This window comes from Onychostoma macrolepis, chromosome 08 (genome assembly GCF_012432095.1).
Source record: "Onychostoma macrolepis isolate SWU-2019 chromosome 08, ASM1243209v1, whole genome shotgun sequence".
Taxonomy (NCBI): Eukaryota; Metazoa; Chordata; class Actinopteri; order Cypriniformes; family Cyprinidae; genus Onychostoma; species Onychostoma macrolepis.
Window position 1 is genome coordinate 15,605,140 of NC_081162.1, and position 18,087 is coordinate 15,623,226.

Sequence of the window (18,087 nt, forward strand, 5' to 3'; positions counted from 1 at the left end):
TGGTATAAAAATAAGTAGAGCATGTATGCAGCTTTGGACTTTTAAAAGCAACTGCTTGTGCAGCCATTTACATGAGGAAGATCATGCGTGGCTTTGGTCACATTATTTGAGAAGTGCATGGACAATAAAAAAAAACTCGAATAATTTGAAAAAGCACAGCAGCGTATCTTGCAATATCTTTACAGTTAAACTTTTTCCACATTAAATAGGTCTGAATGAAAAAGGGGTCACTGACATTGTGAGTTTATAGTCGTTATACTGATATTTCACCGAAGACCATTTTACGTATGAAACGCGTCCTCTGAAATGTGACGTGTCAAACTAACTTGACAGCACGGGCTCACAGAAGCATGTATGTCCAACCTCAGACCAATCAGAAAATCGCACCAGTCGCTGCAGCCAATCAGGTGCAGGCCCTGCAAGGTGCATTCTTTTCACCGTTATTTTTTTGGATGCTCTTTTTTTTTGGAAGTGTTTAATATGAAATACTGTCAATGATACAGTCTTTAAAGCAGCTTGGTTGGTCTGCAATTTTATTTGCGATCTTGGAAATTATCAGTTGTCATTGATCAAATAAAAAAGGGCGTTGAAGTGCCCCCTTAGGAGGCAGCACTGATAATATGAGCGGTAGGGATCTTTCGCTGTCACAGGCAGTCTGTTTTTGTTGATACCGTCAGCAGCCGCTCAGGAGGGAGACACAGAGGAATTAATGCGTATTTAAACGGCAACACAGACAGTCGTGTTGGAAATACACTGAAGACGAAAAATGAGAGGCCTAGGATACTTTATTGCACTTTTATTCTTTCCCATGACATTTGGTGTGGATTTTCATGTGGAACCAGGCTCGTATAGCGCGCACCGGGTGTATGTGAAGTCTCCCGTAGCCGCCAGAAGTCTAATCGGGACGGGATCGGATGCAGATATTTCTCGTATCCACCATCATATCCAGAAAAGGAGCGCAGATGATGGACCAGACTCCTGTAATGGGTTGGATGGATTTGAGACCAAGTTAACTAGCAATACGCACAGCGTAAGTTCACTCGAAGCACCGATGCAGCCCCGTAGTTGTGTCTCAAAACCTAGGGATCTTCCCCTAACCCTAACTAAACAGCATTTTTGACAATATTGCGTTCAATCCGAGAGTTCTTATGGAAAACCGTTGAAATATTTATACCTTAAAACTAACTAGTAAATGTTTTTGTTGTGTTTTATGTTATTCAATTCAATTCAATTCAAGTTTATTTATTTTACGATACAATCGTTGCAAAGCAGCTTTACAGGAAATTAAGTTTCTACTATATACATATACATACATACATATATAAACATACGCACACATACACACACACACACACACACACACACACACATATATATATATATATATATATATATATATATACATATATATATATATATATACATGTGTATTATGCAAATGTTTATGTTAACACTTATCTAACCCTAACACTTATTTAATTTCTAGTGAGTAACTCAAATAATGAGTAAAACTGAACTATGATGATTGTTTTCAAATGAATATGAAGTAATATTTAATAGTAGGCTATGTAATGAATAAGGACTAGTAACTTGTACGTTAACAGTAAAAATAGTTCTAGTTGTTTCTAAATAATACATGTTTAAATGTTCTTTAAAGCTCACTAGATTATGTAAATAATGTAAAATGTTTTTGAAAATGCAAATTTTCCTTTTTCACTAGAACATTTTCAAAACGAAAGTACTGAGTGATACGAAGACGCATAAGATTAATATTGTTTTTTTTTTTTGTTTTTTTTCTGTGGTTACTATCATAGCCCTCAGAATTTGTTTTCTTTTTGTGTTTGAAGTTCCTCTTTGACAAGTAGGTGTAGTTTGGATCGCACAAGTTGTAGAACCAGTTAAGCTGGTATGACGACCTGTTTGATTATCCTTTTTCCAACCAGCTAGGCCTTTTTAATGCATGTTTATAAATTTTTACTAAACCATATACTTTATAATACAAGCAAGTCTTAATATTACAAAATGGAGCAGTGAATAACACTGACACTAGTCATTGCATTGTAAAGTGACTTCCTTTTCTAGGAAATATTTTTGGTTGCTTCTTGTCAGATGAGCTGGAACAGTCAAGAGGTGTTTGAGGGTGAAGCTTCATCATCTCACCCCTACCTCACCAACCCTCGGATAAACTTCCTGTGCTTATTACTCACAGATGTGTTAACCTTTTTAAAAATAGTGAGACTGTGGTTTGTCTTATCATGAATTTGCAAGAGGTGATAGGAACTACCACAGAAGCTTTAATTCTCAAAGTGTTTTAGGATCATATTTGCACTGACCTTTCGGCCTTTATATAGTGTTTGGATATATGTTCAATTGTAGACAGGGTTCAGAAACATTAGATGGAATTAGAAGATTTAACTTTGAAGGGTCACAGATGAAGCCCAGAGCAAGAAAGTGAAAGTATTTTAGTCACTTTACTTTATTCTTTCTAGGTGTACTGTGAAGAAATGAGAGAAGAGATAGTCAGAAAACTAGCGATTTGAGATTTTCATGAGACACATTTGCTTTGACAGTGTAATTGAACTATGTTATTTAACTTTTTAAACAGATCAATGATTCATCACATTTTATTTTTTTTTAAATACAAATTACAAAATACCTAAACCAGTAGTTTTCAAAAATGGGTGTGGGGCATGCTTTTAAAAAGGGGTCTGGAAGTTTAATAATTTATTTAAAAAAATAATAATTTACATTAAAAAAAACCCAAAAAAAACATTTAACATGGCAATTATTTTAATTTTTCCTCCTCAATAACTACTGATTTTATTGAAAAACATGCAAAACATAAATCTTGATTCTTATAGAATAAACAAGTTAAATTGTTTAATGATTTTAATATATCAACACCCCCAGTTTCTGTTAATAAAAAGTTTGTCATAATTGCAGCAGAAAAACCAGAGGAAATATCTTCAAATAGTGTGTTATATTTACAATGGGGGGCCTTCAAATCAAAAATGTTGAGAGACACTTGCAGTATCTAAACCAAACAGATGATGAAAATATAATACAGTTTTTATATGTTATTTTCAGTTTCACAATTTATTCCAGTTTTGTCAACTCTGTAATTTATCAGATCAATCTTCATTGCACTATGTTGAGTTCCACGGTTAATTGTTTTGAGTGTAGTTGCTTGGTTTCTGATTCAGTGTTTTGTTTAAGGTTAGCATGTGTTTTGCATAGGCTGATAGTGTCTGTCTAGGACATGCAATAAAACCCTTAATGTGTGTGTAAAAACTCTTATAGTTTATCCATGACGATGCACTTTCAGTATTGATTTTGTTTAATATTAATAAAATGTGTTTCTTTCAGTTTACCTTTCAAGATATCAGTCGGTCTGTGTCTCTGGCCTGGGTGGGGGATGGAACTGGGGTGAGTTTCACTTTTGATTAATTATGTGTACACACACTATCATATGCTTGCCAATTCTGAGGTGAAGTCGCCGGAAGAACCTTCCACCATGCTACAAGTTCCATTCAAGGTTAGATGAGGACTTTTTTAGCTTTAGGTTTAAATTTAGACTGTCTAGATAATCTTCCCAGATCTCTTTGGGTGTTCACAAGGCTCACAAGGAAACATAAACACAACTATCAATATGGCCAATTGCCAAATGCAAACTCATTACCAGTTTGACCTCTCTCATGCCCCAGCGCACATTCAAGGCCATGTCAAGAAGTCCTTATTTTTACTCTGCCCATTACTGCAATAAAAACAATACATACATACCACTACTTCAGTTTAGATTTATTTATTTTTTTTAAAAGAAGTCTCCTATGCTCACCAAGACTGCATACATTAAAAACAGTAATTACAGTTTAAAATAACTGATTTAATATATTTTAAAATGCAATGGCATTACTCCAGTCTTCAGTGTCACATCATCCTTCAGAAATCATTCTTATATGCTGATTTGCTGCTCAGGAAACATTTCTTGAAGATTTGTGTCAAAGTAAACAACTGTCTTCATGTCTCAATCTTAGGTAGTGCTGGCCCTGACAACATTTCAGATGCCAATAGTCTTCCTGCGATTCGGTCAGTCTAAACTGTACAGGAGGTGAGTGCTGGTTTTAATCGTGTGTTTGTTTTTGTAATATCATTGTAGTATTTGCCTTACTTCATTTCTTTCTCAATCCTCCACTCTTTGTGACAGTGAAAACTATGGAAAGTCGTTTGAGGATGTTACAGAACTTATCAACAACACCTTCATCAGCACTGACTTTGGGATCACTATTGGTCCGGAAAACTCTGGCAAGGTGGGCAAGACATGTCAAAAATGCAGCATTTCAGTAACTGCTCTCTGTAAGCCCACGTGAGCTGGGGAGCTGTTGTGTTAAAGAGGTTTCTCAGACTGCTGAATTGGCCTGTAGATATTTAAATGCAGCATGTCAATCACAGTGAAAATAGACCAGCTGGACTTTCTGTTCTTTGCTGATGTTTCAATACTCAATGCATTTACACAGATTTGTGACAGCACTTTAAAGTCCTGATATTCTTTCCCACAGGTGATCCTCACGGGAGATGCTTCCGGAGGCAGTGGTTCCAGAATTTTCCGTTCAAGAGATTTTGGCAAGCGTTTCATCCACACAGAATTGCCCTTCCATCCACTAATGCAGATCATGTACAACCCTCAAAACTCAGATGTTCTTGCAGCCATCAGCGTCACGGTGAGAGCCTTTAAAACATTGGTCTTATTTCCTTATAGACTGAAACATTTTAACGTCAAATGTAAAGTTACTAAGAGCCATTTGATTAGTTTAAGAGTTAATTAGTGTAAATTTGTACACTTGCAGAAAGTATGCATAATGACACTTATTGTATTTAAGACCTTAGTTTATCTCATAGTGAAGTTCAAAAATGCCATCAACACATTGGGTTTCCTGAACCGATAAGAGTTCTAGTTTTGTGCTTATCTAAATTATATGATAGCATTTTAAATATCCTCATTGTAAATATTTGCTATTCACTTCCTCCTCAAGTATATTTTTTAAAAACAAGAGGATATAGGGCTACATTCATATAGTGCTTTTCATCTTTTATGCTTTTCAAGTGGTGCATAATATCATAATAATTTACATAATATCATTTTACTGCTGTTGTTTCAGCGTGATCTCTGGATCTCTAAAGACTTTGGTGAAACATGGAAGAAAATCCATGAGATGGTGTGCGTGGTCAAATGGTAAGCTTTTTATGATTGTTAAAACTGCTCTAGGAATGAGTTTGTGTTTGTGAGGACACAAGGGCTTCAGGGTGGATTGACCTTATATAGTAGGGCCTATTTTGTTATATGTTTTGACCAGAATTCTGGATCATTCTTTTTACGGCTGCATATCCAGGACATAAAAAAACACAAACATGCAAATATGGCCACCATGGCAGCAACACGAGACATTCTCTGCTGAGTCACCCTGTTTTTCCACACGGCTCAGCTTTCAAATGTCCGAGGAAGCTTGCCTGCTCCAGATAAACTGCTGCATCAAACTTCAGTTGAATTCTCCAGTTTTTTAACTTGAATTCAACAGTCTTTTGTTTTTACACTTAAACAGGGAAGTAGTTATATTAACAAGGAAGTTCAGTGAGGCTAATCATTCATTTACACATTTAATGTTTGACCAAGGCTGCCAGTATCTGTATATACTGTATAGTTCCTTTATTACTCCTCTGAGCATTCCTGACTGTAGGTTAGTTTCATTCTCAGTGGTCCCTGCAGCCTTCCGGGGTAACCTAGTTTTAAAAAAAGAACAGTATCCCACCTTTTTTGAAAGACCGTATCAAAACGGCAGTAGGAAATTGGGTCAGATCGTTCAGATCAGTCAGACTTTATCTTGAGAGCTTGAGTCTACAGTGTATGGCATTAGACATGAAAAGAAGATGCGAAGGTCACACATGACTTCAGAAACTAGAAAAGTCACACCATGCAGTTCCTTTTAAAATGAAAATCATATTCGTATTTAAATTACAACATTCAGAATATGCTTGTGTTGGAATTTAATAAAGTATCAATATAAGTGTACAGTTTTAGAAATGAGTGATTGAAATTTTGAATTTGAAATGGAAATCAGAAATTTCATTTCATTTATCACGCACGGCTTGGGATGACTTGGAGTGATACCACAAAACATCTCAGAATCTGGTGTTCATTTGAATCTGGTGTTAAAGTGATAATTGTGCCATTTTCTTGCCACAAATGGTGTCACTTCCTGGAGTCATTAGAGTACCAGAATAGAAAATGATACTGAAGACAGCTAAATGATACTTATGAAAAACATTACTGATAAGAAACCTATGAAATGATTGTAAGTGAAAAGATTTTGATTAGACAAAGGTGAACAATTAAGATACACCTTTTTAAAAAAGTTCTAGTTTTAAATTTTAGATTATGCATAGGGAACAAGCAGGAACATGGCAAAATGGCAACAGCTGTTAAAACCATTAAATTGTAACAAAAGAAGATTAACTCATAATTTCTTACAAAATTCTTACAAAATTGTACATTTTATATTTTACCCAATATAAGAAAATGTACTGCATGAAATGGCTCATCATTTTTATAGTATAATAGAGAGACTGTTTATATATACAGTATCTCACAGAAGTGAGAACACCCCTCACATTTTTGTAAATATTATATCTTTTCATGTGACAACACTAAAGAAATGACACTTTGCTACAATGTAAAGTAGTGAGTGTACAGCTTGTATAACAGTGTAAATTTGCTGTCCCCTCAAAATAACTCAACCCACAGCCATTAATGTCTAAACCGCTGGCCACAAAAGTGAGTACACCGCTAAGTGAAAATGTCCTAATTGGGCCCAAAGTGTCAATATTTTGTGTGGCCACCATTATTTTCCAGCACTGCCTTAACCCTCTTGAGCGTGGAGTTCACCAGAGCTTCACAGGTTGCCACTGGAGTCCTCTTCCAGTCCTCCGTGACGACATCACGGAGCTGGTGGATGTTAGAGACCTTGCGCTCCTCCACCTTCCATTTGAGGATGCCCCACAGATGCTCAATAGAGTTTAGGTCTGGAGACATGCTTGGCCAGTCCATCACCTTTACCCTCAGCTTCTTTAGCAAGGCAGTGGTCGTCTTGGAGGTGTGTTTGGGGTCTTTATCATGTTGGAATACTTCCCTGCGGCCCAGTCTTTGTTTCAGTATGTCACAGTACATGTTGGCATTCATGGTTCCCTCAATGAACTGTAGCTCCCCAGTGCCGGCAGCACTCATGCAGCCCCAGACCATGACACTTCCACCACCATGCTTGACTGTAGGCAAGACACACTTGTCTTTGCACTCCTCACCTGGTTGCCGCCACACACGCTTGACACCATCTGAACCAAATAAGTTTATCTTGGTCTCATCAGACCACAGGACATGGTTCCAGTAATCCTTGTCCTTAGTCTGCTTGTATTCAGCAAACTGTTTGCGGGCTTTCTTGTGCATCATCTTTAGAAGAGGCTTCCTTCTGGGACGACAGCCATGCAGACCAATTTGATGCAGTGTGCGGCGTATGGTCTGAGCACTGACAGGCTGACCCCCCACCCCTTCAACCTCTGCAGCAATGCTGGCAGCACTCATACGTCTATTTCACAAACACAACCTCTGGATATAACGCTGAGCACGTGCACTCAACTTCTTTGGTCGACCATGGTGAGGCCTGTTCTGAGTGGAACCTGTCCAGTTAAACCACTGTATGGTCTTGGCCACCGTGCGGCCAGATTTGAGGATGCCTGGCCTACGCCATCTTTATGTAGAGCAACAATTCTTTTTTTCAGATCCTCAGAGAGTTCTTTGCCATGAGGTGCCATGTTGAACTTCCAGTGACCAGTATGAGAGAGTGAGAGCGATAACACCAAATTTAACACACCTGCTCCCCGTTCACACCTGAGACCTTGTAACACTGAGTCACATGACACCGGGGAGAGAAAATGGCTAATTGGGCCCAATTTGGACATTTTCACTTAGGGGTGTACTCACTTTTGTGGCCAGAGGTTTAGACATTAATGGCTGTGGGTTGAGTTATTTTGAGGGGACAGCAAGTTTACACTGTTATACAAGCTGTACACTCACTACTTTATATTGTAGCAAAGTGTCATTTCTTCAGTGTTGTCACATGAAAAGATATAATAAAATATTTACAAAAATGTGAGGGGTGTACTCACTTCTGTGAGATACTGTGTATATATATATATATTGTATCATTAAGATGTCAAGTAAAGATCATGCCATGAAGATATTTTGTAAATTTCCTTCTGTAAATGTATCAAAACTTAATTTTTATTAGTAATAAGCATTGCTAAGGACTTCATTTGGACAACTTTAAAGGCGATTTTCTCAATATTTCGATTTTTTTTGCACCCTCAGATTCCAGATTTTCAAGTAGTTGCATCTCGGCCAAATATTGTCCTATCCTAACAAACCATACATCAATGGAAAGCTTATTTATCAGCTTTCTGTTGATATATAAATCTCAATTTAAAAAAAATTGACCCTTATGACCCTTGTGGTCCAGGATCACATATAAGGAATAAGTGACGACGGGCTGTTGAATTATTAGAAAAGAATGCTCACCTGAAGCAGAGTGGCCATTACACCTCGGGTGTGCATAATAGTTTCTAATAATTGTAATAATTCAATGGACCAGATTCAATTATTACACTTATACTATGGTTACCACACCTCACGACATTGTTTAGATGTTGTATTTAAAGTAGTGCTGTCAATCGATTAAAAAAAATTAACTAATTAATCGCACATTTTTTCTGAAATTCATTGCGATTAATCCCACTTAACATTAAAGTTTTTAAATATACTTTTATATTGCAATAATTTCACATTCAATCTTCAAATTAATGTACAAACAACATATTTTTTATATTTGTTTAATGGCATCTTTTTTTATGACTGAAGGCCAGTATCACTGATACCAATTAATACTGATTTCCCTAAAAAAAAATGTCTCTTAATATTTAACCATTGACTATAGCCATTAAACATTAAATTATAATTAATTAAAACATTTATTAGACTTTAAAAATAACTTAAAATATTTTTAACATGTTAAACTGAAACAATTAATGACATTAATTTAATTAACGCTAATTTTGACAGAACTAATTTAAAGACATTCAGATTTTATGTGGCCATGTGTTTCCCTGAAAATAATTGCATACCTTAGAATCAGATTCAAGCATTCATAGTGTATATATATAGTATATAATTGTGAGATATAAAGTCGCAATAACATTTAAAAAAAAATTTATTCAGTGGCTGAAACGGGCTTCCATAGTTTTTTGTCATTTTTGCTGTTATTTTATTTCAGTTTTAGTTATAGTTATTTTTGTGCATCAAGTTAAACTAAATGAAAATAAGAAATGTTCCTTTGGCAACTAACTTAAAATGTTTTTCAATTTCATTAATGCTGATTTTTTTCAAATTTTAGTTTTAGTTAACTATAACAACCCTGGTTTGTTGGTAATATTCCAGCAGTGTGGCAACCTGAAGACTCCTCAACCTGAGTCACTCCCTTAAGTCTTGTTTTAACAATACGCCATATGATCTCAGACTATCCTAGCTATCCTGTGACAACAATGCCATGAATTTTAATGGATAATCAATCGCTATGAGACCAGCTTCTTGTTGCATTGTTCATGTTATTTAAAATGCAAAAACACGATTTGTGTGGTGATTGTCACAAACTGTCTTCTTCCTTGACATTTTAGTGTGCAGCATGTTTGCACTTATTATGCTGCAAACAAATGACTGATCTGAAGTGAAGTGAACTGATCTGACTCCTGTTGTTTTATGTGGTCTCTTGAGTTTAATCTCATGGATCAATTCTCTCTTCCTCTTTTCCACAGGGGAATGGATACTCTGTTTTTCTCCGCCAACCTTAACGGATCCTGCTGTGAGTAATATTTATTGCTTTGTTGATCTAAGGTGTGGTGACATGAATATGTGTATAAATTTTATGTTTATTTCTGGTTTTACATCCTTGTGCATTAGTCGCTGCGTTGAAATTGAGTTATTCTAAATCTAAAATTGAATTTCCGAGTTAATTTTTATGATTTGCAGTAACGGGTGGAAATTTCACAGTTATCAGTTCATAACATATAGTGCGGGGGGTGGCGAACGTCGGTCCTGGAGATCCGCAGCCCTGCAGAGTTTTGCTTCAACACTAATCAAACACACCTGAACAAGCTAATCAAGGTCTGAACAGTTACTAGGAAGCTACAGGCAGGTGAGTTTTAATTAGGGTTGGAGCTGAACTCTGCACTCTGGGCTGCGGCTCTCCAGGACCGGAGTTCGCCACCCCTGACATAGTGCAAAAAAAAAAAAACCTTATATATCAAGCCAGCGGTTCAAATTTTTATTTTCCCAGCTTAGATTTTCATTTGAATTTGCAACACCAATTGACTGAAAACCAAATGTTTTAGTTTGCAAAACTATTAACTATTTGAACACTAGTGCTTGATTGGCAAATGTGATGATACTGCACTGACAGTCCTGTCAACTGGCACAATCCTCTCTCACACTGGTCCTGTCAGCAGCCATTCTTACCATTGAGCCCAGTTGAGTGAAAGTGTACACTTTTGCATTTCTGTTTCCTATATTTGGCAAAGAGTTGCATGTGCTTTTTTTGCAAGGTGATTGCACCAGTGTCAGAGGGGATGATGCAGCATCCTGTGAGTGGTGTTGCTCAAGAGCTCATTAATATCGTTTAGATTAGATGTTGTTAGAAGCTTTTTGAATTAGAATTAGCATCCCACAGTGGATTTGAGTCAGCAAACCTTGTGTTATTTCTATGGAATAGCATGCCACCACTGCGGCTCATGCGGCATCAGCAACTCGTTAAACCATATATTTCTGTAGTAACGTTACTTCACTGTTTGATGTTTTTTTGTTTTAAGATGATAAAGGGGTGCTGGTGCTGAGAAAGTCAGAGGACTTTGGTGTTAATATTAAGACAGTCGCCGAAAGAATCTACTCCTTTGGGATCGGCGGACGCTTCCTGTTCGCATCAGTTATGGCTGGATCAGGAAACATAATGCCGTCAGCGTCTGAGGTGTGTGAGAGAGGGTCTTTCTGAGTTTGTGGTGAATATATGAATGCATGAATGTGATGTGTTAACTGTGTGCATGTTCTTTAGGACATGATACGGGCAATACATGTGTCGGTAGACAAGGGTGAGACGTGGAACATGGCACAACTTCCTCCTGTCGGCCATGAGCAGTTTTATTCAATACTGGCAGCCAATGATGAAATGGTCTTCATGCATGTGGATGAACCAGGAGGTGAGTTTTTGCTTTTTATTTAGCATAACCATAATACATGTGGTTAAATTACAACCTAAATTGGTAGAAACTATCATAATATTATCTATGCTGCTATATAGGTACATTTTATTGGGCAACCACTGGCTTATAGCAATAGCATTTTGATTTGTGCTACTTTATAGACCTCCGTGTTTCTGTGTCTTTTAACTGTATTGTGTGTGGTTTTTTCAGACACTGGGTTTGGCACCATTTATGTATCAGATGACAGAGGCACTGTGTATTCCAAGTCTCTAGAACGCCATCTGTATACGACCCCAGGGGGCGAGACAGATTTCACGAACGTCACTTCCCTCAGAGGAGTCTTCACAACTAGCGTGCTGGCTGAGGGTATGACTACATCCTACACAAGACGGACATATGCTTATAGTCTGTGTGTATATTTAACATCCGATCACTCCAGGGGGACTGTATCACTTAGTATACTTTAAATCGATATGGCTAAAAACAGCATCAATACAGCAATAGCTTGCTGTTTACTTTCTAAATATAAACTTGAGAATGCATATGATAATTAACATGGCATGCACTACTGTTCAAAAGTTTGGGGTTGGTAATATTTTTTTAGTTTTTGAAAGAAATCTTATATGCTTGCAAAGGCTGAATTTATGATTAAAAATACAGTAAAGCAGTAATAATTTTAGTATATTTTAAAATGTAATTTATATCTGTGATACCAAAGCAATGCTATTTTAGTATCATTACATACTATTATAGTTCTTAATAATATTTTTAATTGGTTTCATTAGTGACAAAAATATTTATATGATATGGTTTTAATATTAGTAACTATAATAACCATGTTGCAAAGCTGAATTTTCTTCAGTCTTCAGTGTCACAAGATTCCTTCAGAAATCTAATATGCTGATTTGCTGCACAAGAAGCATTTCAATGTTAAAATATTTGTGCTGCTTAATATTTTTGTGGAAACCGTGATATGTTTTTTCAGTATTCTCTGATGAATAAAAGTTCAAAAGAAAAGTATTTATTTGAAATTTATTTAAAGATTTTTTAACATTATAAATGTCTTTACTGTCACTTTTAATAAATTGTTGTTAATAAAATGTGTTCTAACAAAATAAGAATTTTTATTTCTTTTAAAAAATCCCAAACTGAAGTGTATATATAATAACCTATATAAATAATAGATAAAAATGGCCAACTAAATGAGAAATCAATTAGTTCACATGACCAAATTCACCTTAGTTAGGGCTTTTCTAAAATGATTTTGTGTTTCTTTTTTCTGCTAAAGATGGCTCAGTACAGACAGTCATATCATTTGATCAGGGAGGTGAATGGATTCCTTTGAAGAAACCAGAGAACACCAAGTGCGATTCTACAGCCAAAGATCCAGAAATGGTAAGAACCACTTTTAAGGGAAGTTGTAATATTTGAGCACATGTGGCCAAATAGTTAAAATGCTTGAGAAGACTACCTCTAACAGTATGTCTTTGTTTAGCCTTTTCTTTTTTTTTTACTTACCTTGTGTTGTCTTCCTCCTGTGCAGTGTAGTCTGCATATTCATGCCTCATACAGCACCTCCATGAAGCTGAATGTTCCCATGCTGCCTCTGAGTGAACCTAATGCTGTGGGACTTATATTGGCTCATGGTAATGCACGCACACTTATTAGAAACAGCCTAAAGTCCAATTCCATTCTGTGACCAAATAAAATATTTTATTTTAGTGTTTTAATTTAATTGGCAGTAATAATAACTTAATAAGAACAAAAAAACAGAATTGCCACAGAATTGCAAAAACAATGACTTTGAAACTTTGAATATGATGAAACCTATTCACCATTTTTCAGGCAGTGTAGGTGACGCGATCTCAATGATGGCTCCTGATGTGTACGTGTCTGATGATGGAGGCTACACCTGGCTGCAGGCTCTGAAGGGGCCGCACCATTACGCCATCCTGGACTCAGGAGGCCTGCTGGTGGCCGTGGAGCACAACGAAGCCATACCTATCTCTGAGATTAAGTGAGCAACCCCCCTTCAGTGTCATTTTAGTATCAGATTTTATTGTATTAATTATTATTATTTTTAGTACATCGTTAAACTAAATGAAAAGACAACTAGCTGAAATAAAATAAAATATAATTGCATATTTGCCAAGCTGAAAAAAGCTGGGTAAAACTGTCTGCTTGTGTGTGTCTCTCAGGTTCTCCACTGATGAGGGGCAATGCTGGCACGTTTATAAGTTCACCCAGACGCCGATGTTCTTCACAGGGCTTGCCTCAGAGCCTGGTGCCCGCTCAGTGAATGTCAGTCTGTGGGGTTATGAAGATGCTCTGATCAGCCACTGGGTAACTTACACCATTGACTTTAAAGACCTGCTGACACGTACCTGTGAGTGACCACTTCTCATTGAACCACACAAAATCCAAGGCATGTTACACTTTTTATATAATTCAGTTTAGCATAAAGTAATCTTTCTGTCTGGTTCCCAGGCCAGGAGACTGATTACGTTCAGTGGCTGGCACACTCTGACGACATCAGCGACCCAGACGATGGCTGCATGCTGGGTTATAAGGAACGTTTCCTGCGTGTGAGAAAGGACTCGGTGTGTTGGATTGGCAGAGATTACATAGTCACAAAGCAGCCCACGCCGTGCAGTTGTACACTGGATGACTTCCTGTGGTGAGTGGGAACAGAAGTTATAGCTTTGCTTTTTTTCAAATTTACATTTTAGTTTTAGTTAGTTTGAGGAATGGATTGTTTTGTTTCACTTCAGTTATTTTATACACGTTTCTATTTCATCTTTATAATATTTTAGTTTCTGTTTAGCATTTCAGTTTTAGTTTGAAATTTTGATGTTAATTCTTCTATTAGTTATTCTTAATTATTTGTTATTATTCTTTGTTTCAACTAATTTAGATTTTTAAATGTACTTTATTTTGGTTTTTAAATCAGTAGTTTTTGTCTTTAGATTTAGTAAATAAAAATAACCCTGTGGACACCTTATGATGAGATGTTGTTTTTTATTATGCATTTATATCATTTATAATTATATATTTACCATACCCTAGACATTTACAGTCGTTTATCATTTTAGACCTCAGATTATGATTTGTTACATATTGATATAATAACGAATAAAGGCATCAAAGTTTTCACATATGTCAAATATTCTCTGCCCTCCTCTTCAGTGACTTTGGATATTACCGTAAAGAGAACAGCTCAGTATGTATTGAACAGGCTGATCTCAAAGGCCACGATTTGGAGATATGCATCCATGGGAAAAAGGAACAGCTACAGACCAGCGGGTAATGCCCTCTTTATTGTTCTCCGTTTCTTGAGGATTAATGCTTTGGCCTAGCATTAGTCAGTAGACAATTGAGATCTTTCATTTGATTCATCTTGCATCTGGTTAGCACATGCTTGTCCCTGACTCTAGAAACAACATGCAGATTGTTTCATGCTTGTTATTTTTTAACAGGTACCGAAAGATTCCAGGTGATAAATGTGAAGGAGGGAAAGAACCAAAAAGAAGGGTGATTGACCTGAGCAAGAGATGCGTTAGCAACCTTCTGGAGCCTCAACTGCTGGTGAGAATGCATTTAGCCTGCTACTGTACTAGTTTACTAGTTTAACCATTCAGACAGGAGTTTTGAAATATGTTTTATCGTATACTTAAATTTTATAATAATATCATTTTAATATTCTTTTGTAGTACTTTTATAGTGCTTTTTGTATTTTTGGTGTTTAACAGCCCCAGTCCAACATCCCTGTCATTGTATTAAAAAGAGTGTCCAGGATATTAATCTAACAATTCTCCTTTTATGTGTCAGGGAGAAATAATACACACAGATGAATTGTTCACAATACGATGCATTTAAAAAAGATGATGAATTTGCACTCATGTACCTCTATTTAACAGACAGATAAATCTACCTCACATTCCGCCCCTATCATTGCGATCGTCATGGTCATCCTGCTGACCAGTGTAGTGTTTGGAGTTCTGTTTGTAAAGAAGTACGTCTGTGGTGGAAGGTCAGTCTATTCTCCAAATATTTTAAGTGTTTCATATAGAATATATTTAATTCTATCACATAAAATGAACAATTGTCCTTGCTCTCTATATTTTACAGGTTCCTTGTACACAGATACTCTGTCTTACAACATAATGTGGAAGCCAACGGCATAGATGAACCACTGGAAACAGATGTTGCTGGAGCACCCAAGATTGATTTCCATGATGACTCAGATGAGGTACAGATTCGGACATTAACCAATTCACTTAAACGTTTGTCTTAATTATTTACAAGCTGATCATACACCCTTTTAAAAAAGAAAAAAAGATTTATAAATTGTCCAGGTTTTGGCTTTGTTTTCCTATTGATGTTCCCTCTACAGTCCTCATACATTATGTGTACACATATTTATATTGCTTTGACCATTCTATATAGATCTCACCTTCTTGGATGCCATGATTGGTTGATTATGTATAATGCCTGCACGCTATTGGTCAAACTACTTTTCAGTCATTACTTCAGCAAGTATGAAAAAAACAAAAACAAAGCCAAAACTTGAACATTTTAGGCAATTGAGAAATCCCAGCTAGGGCATGTCCAGTAAAAAGAGGACGCATGGTCACCGTATATTAAGTATTCTACTTAGACATTTTAAATAGTTGTGCTTATCTTTCTAAATGATTGTGTGTGTTTTGCAGGACCTACTTGAGTAAAGAGCATTAGGTGAGCAGAAGAAGCTACATTTCCTGTCATTCAGGCATTACTGCTGCTGTCTCTATCTTCCTAAAGCACAAACCAGCTGTCAGCTTTCTCAGACTTAATCTACCAGCTAACGTCATGCACTTCCTTGCTTCTCGACCAATGGAAGGGAACCTGGTTGCTTCTCCACCAATAGGAAGCTGTTCTCATGATAGAAGAGGCTTTTGAATGTAAATCTGCTGAAAGCAGTGAAGAAGTGTTTAAAATGCTGTTTGTGGGAGTTTCAATTCTTGCTTTTGACGTTGGGGTCTTCTGGGTGTGATTTTAAAGATCAAACCTTTGTTTGATGAGACTGTCATTGGGGTACTTGTAAAATACTTGCTTTCTTTTTATGTACAGATGCCCTTATGTGAGAGTTAGGTTTTATTTATCCTCATGGTAATATCAGATTTTTATTTCACCAGAAATTTTATTTAGCGACAGAATACAATGAATCATATCACACGCATCCCAGGTTTAAATACTGTGCTACTGAACCCTGACTGTGTTTATCGCCAGAATGTGATCATAACTGCTGTCAATGTCCACTTTGCTGTAAGTAATCAGGTGCATTAATGAAAATAGCAATAAAATGCTGGGAAGTATTTAGGCAATAGATTTGGCTTTACAAAAAGGGAAAATATTTATAATTTAAGATTTATGAACATTATTTACCTAAAACTGTGTAGCTATGTTATAGGCTGTGAGTTTAATAAAGGGGGAATTTGATATTTGATATTACAAATAACCGTAGAACATGGAGATTCATTTCACATATTACACAATTAATTTGTAAGCCACTGTTACATTTCAAATAAAGTGATTTCTGCGACAGTTAGGAAACATTTTGTAATAATAAATATTTTTATGAACTAAGCAATGATACAAATGCATGTACAATATAATACAGTTGTAGTTTGTGTACAAACTTGCACACTTTGCCCGAATCAAATTTTGTAGTTAAACAGTTTTATTAGCCTTCAACATTTGTGCCGTTTCTTTGTTCTCGTCTTGACAGCAGGAAAGTCCCATGTTATCAAGCAGAATAAAGTGTGACTTTTTTTAACCATTGTGCACAGAAACGCGTAAAAACTGACTAAGTGTTTGTGTGACAAACCATTAGTCGTAATAATTTTGCATGTGCTAATTATTTTCTTCTGTGTGCAGCAAACTTCATTGAGGTGAAAACAGTTCCTGTGGTCTGAAGTTTTTGACCATGTGATTTCATTTTGAAAATTCAAATGCATTAGAGCAGTTTAGCACATTTCCATTGGTACTTCCTGTTTGCATAGATGTTTGATGTCTGATGCTGTGAGTTTTCTATTAAGTGTGTATTTAAATATCAGTTCTAGTTAATTTGGAGCCATTTATCGTTTATTTACACATACCTAAACAAATAATATTTTCTTAAAAGAAGACAATCTCCATTGCGAAGACTCTTATGAGATTATGAGTTACATAGTGTTTAATAGGTATAAAATTCTAGTGTATATTTTGATTCAAGTGCCTAGCATGGAGGCATAGCTTATGCCTTCCAATTAAATGTAAGCTCATCTTCAATAATTCTAAAATAAGAGAACAATCTCATTTCAGAAAGAACTCCCACAGCTCATAATGAGATTTTTATTCAAAAAAAAAAAAAGAACAATCATGCCCCTAAATGACTTAATTCTTGTTCCTAAATTGAGTTGCTCTCTATGCTTGGGGTAATAATAGATGCAGTGCAAATTAAATATACTGTAAAGCTAAATGATTTCCATTGTGACAGTGATTTTATTTATAAGAGGTGTTACACTTTTCTTGCTGCGCAAAGTCAATGTATATATTAGTTGTGAAGCTCTGTACATACACAGCAATTCCAACTTTGCATCTTTTATTTTTGCTCTGTATATTTGGAACAGAACTGTTTGTTTGAGAAATAAAATGATTTGTCCCATTGATGTATTTTTTATTTCAAATGCGACAGAGAAACAAAAAAAATGATAAAATGTA

At 36.1% G+C, this 18,087-nt stretch overlaps 1 protein-coding gene across 1 annotated transcript; it reads left to right on the forward strand.

Moving 5' to 3' along the window:
- Positions 1-462: 462 nt before the first annotated feature.
- On the forward strand, positions 463-18,033 carry sort1b (sortilin 1b). The gene is made up of 20 exons (XM_058784351.1): positions 463-1,030; positions 3,367-3,426; positions 4,035-4,108; positions 4,205-4,307; positions 4,557-4,718; positions 5,157-5,230; positions 9,910-9,956; positions 10,960-11,114; positions 11,199-11,343; positions 11,557-11,712; positions 12,635-12,741; positions 12,890-12,992; positions 13,192-13,363; positions 13,545-13,732; positions 13,834-14,023; positions 14,533-14,649; positions 14,823-14,931; positions 15,264-15,376; positions 15,475-15,595; positions 16,056-18,033. The coding sequence occupies exons 1-20, from the start codon at positions 767-769 to the stop codon at positions 16,068-16,070; spliced, it is 2,475 nt and encodes an 824-aa protein (XP_058640334.1). The 5' UTR covers positions 463-766; the 3' UTR covers positions 16,071-18,033.
- Positions 18,034-18,087: the final 54 nt, after the last annotated feature.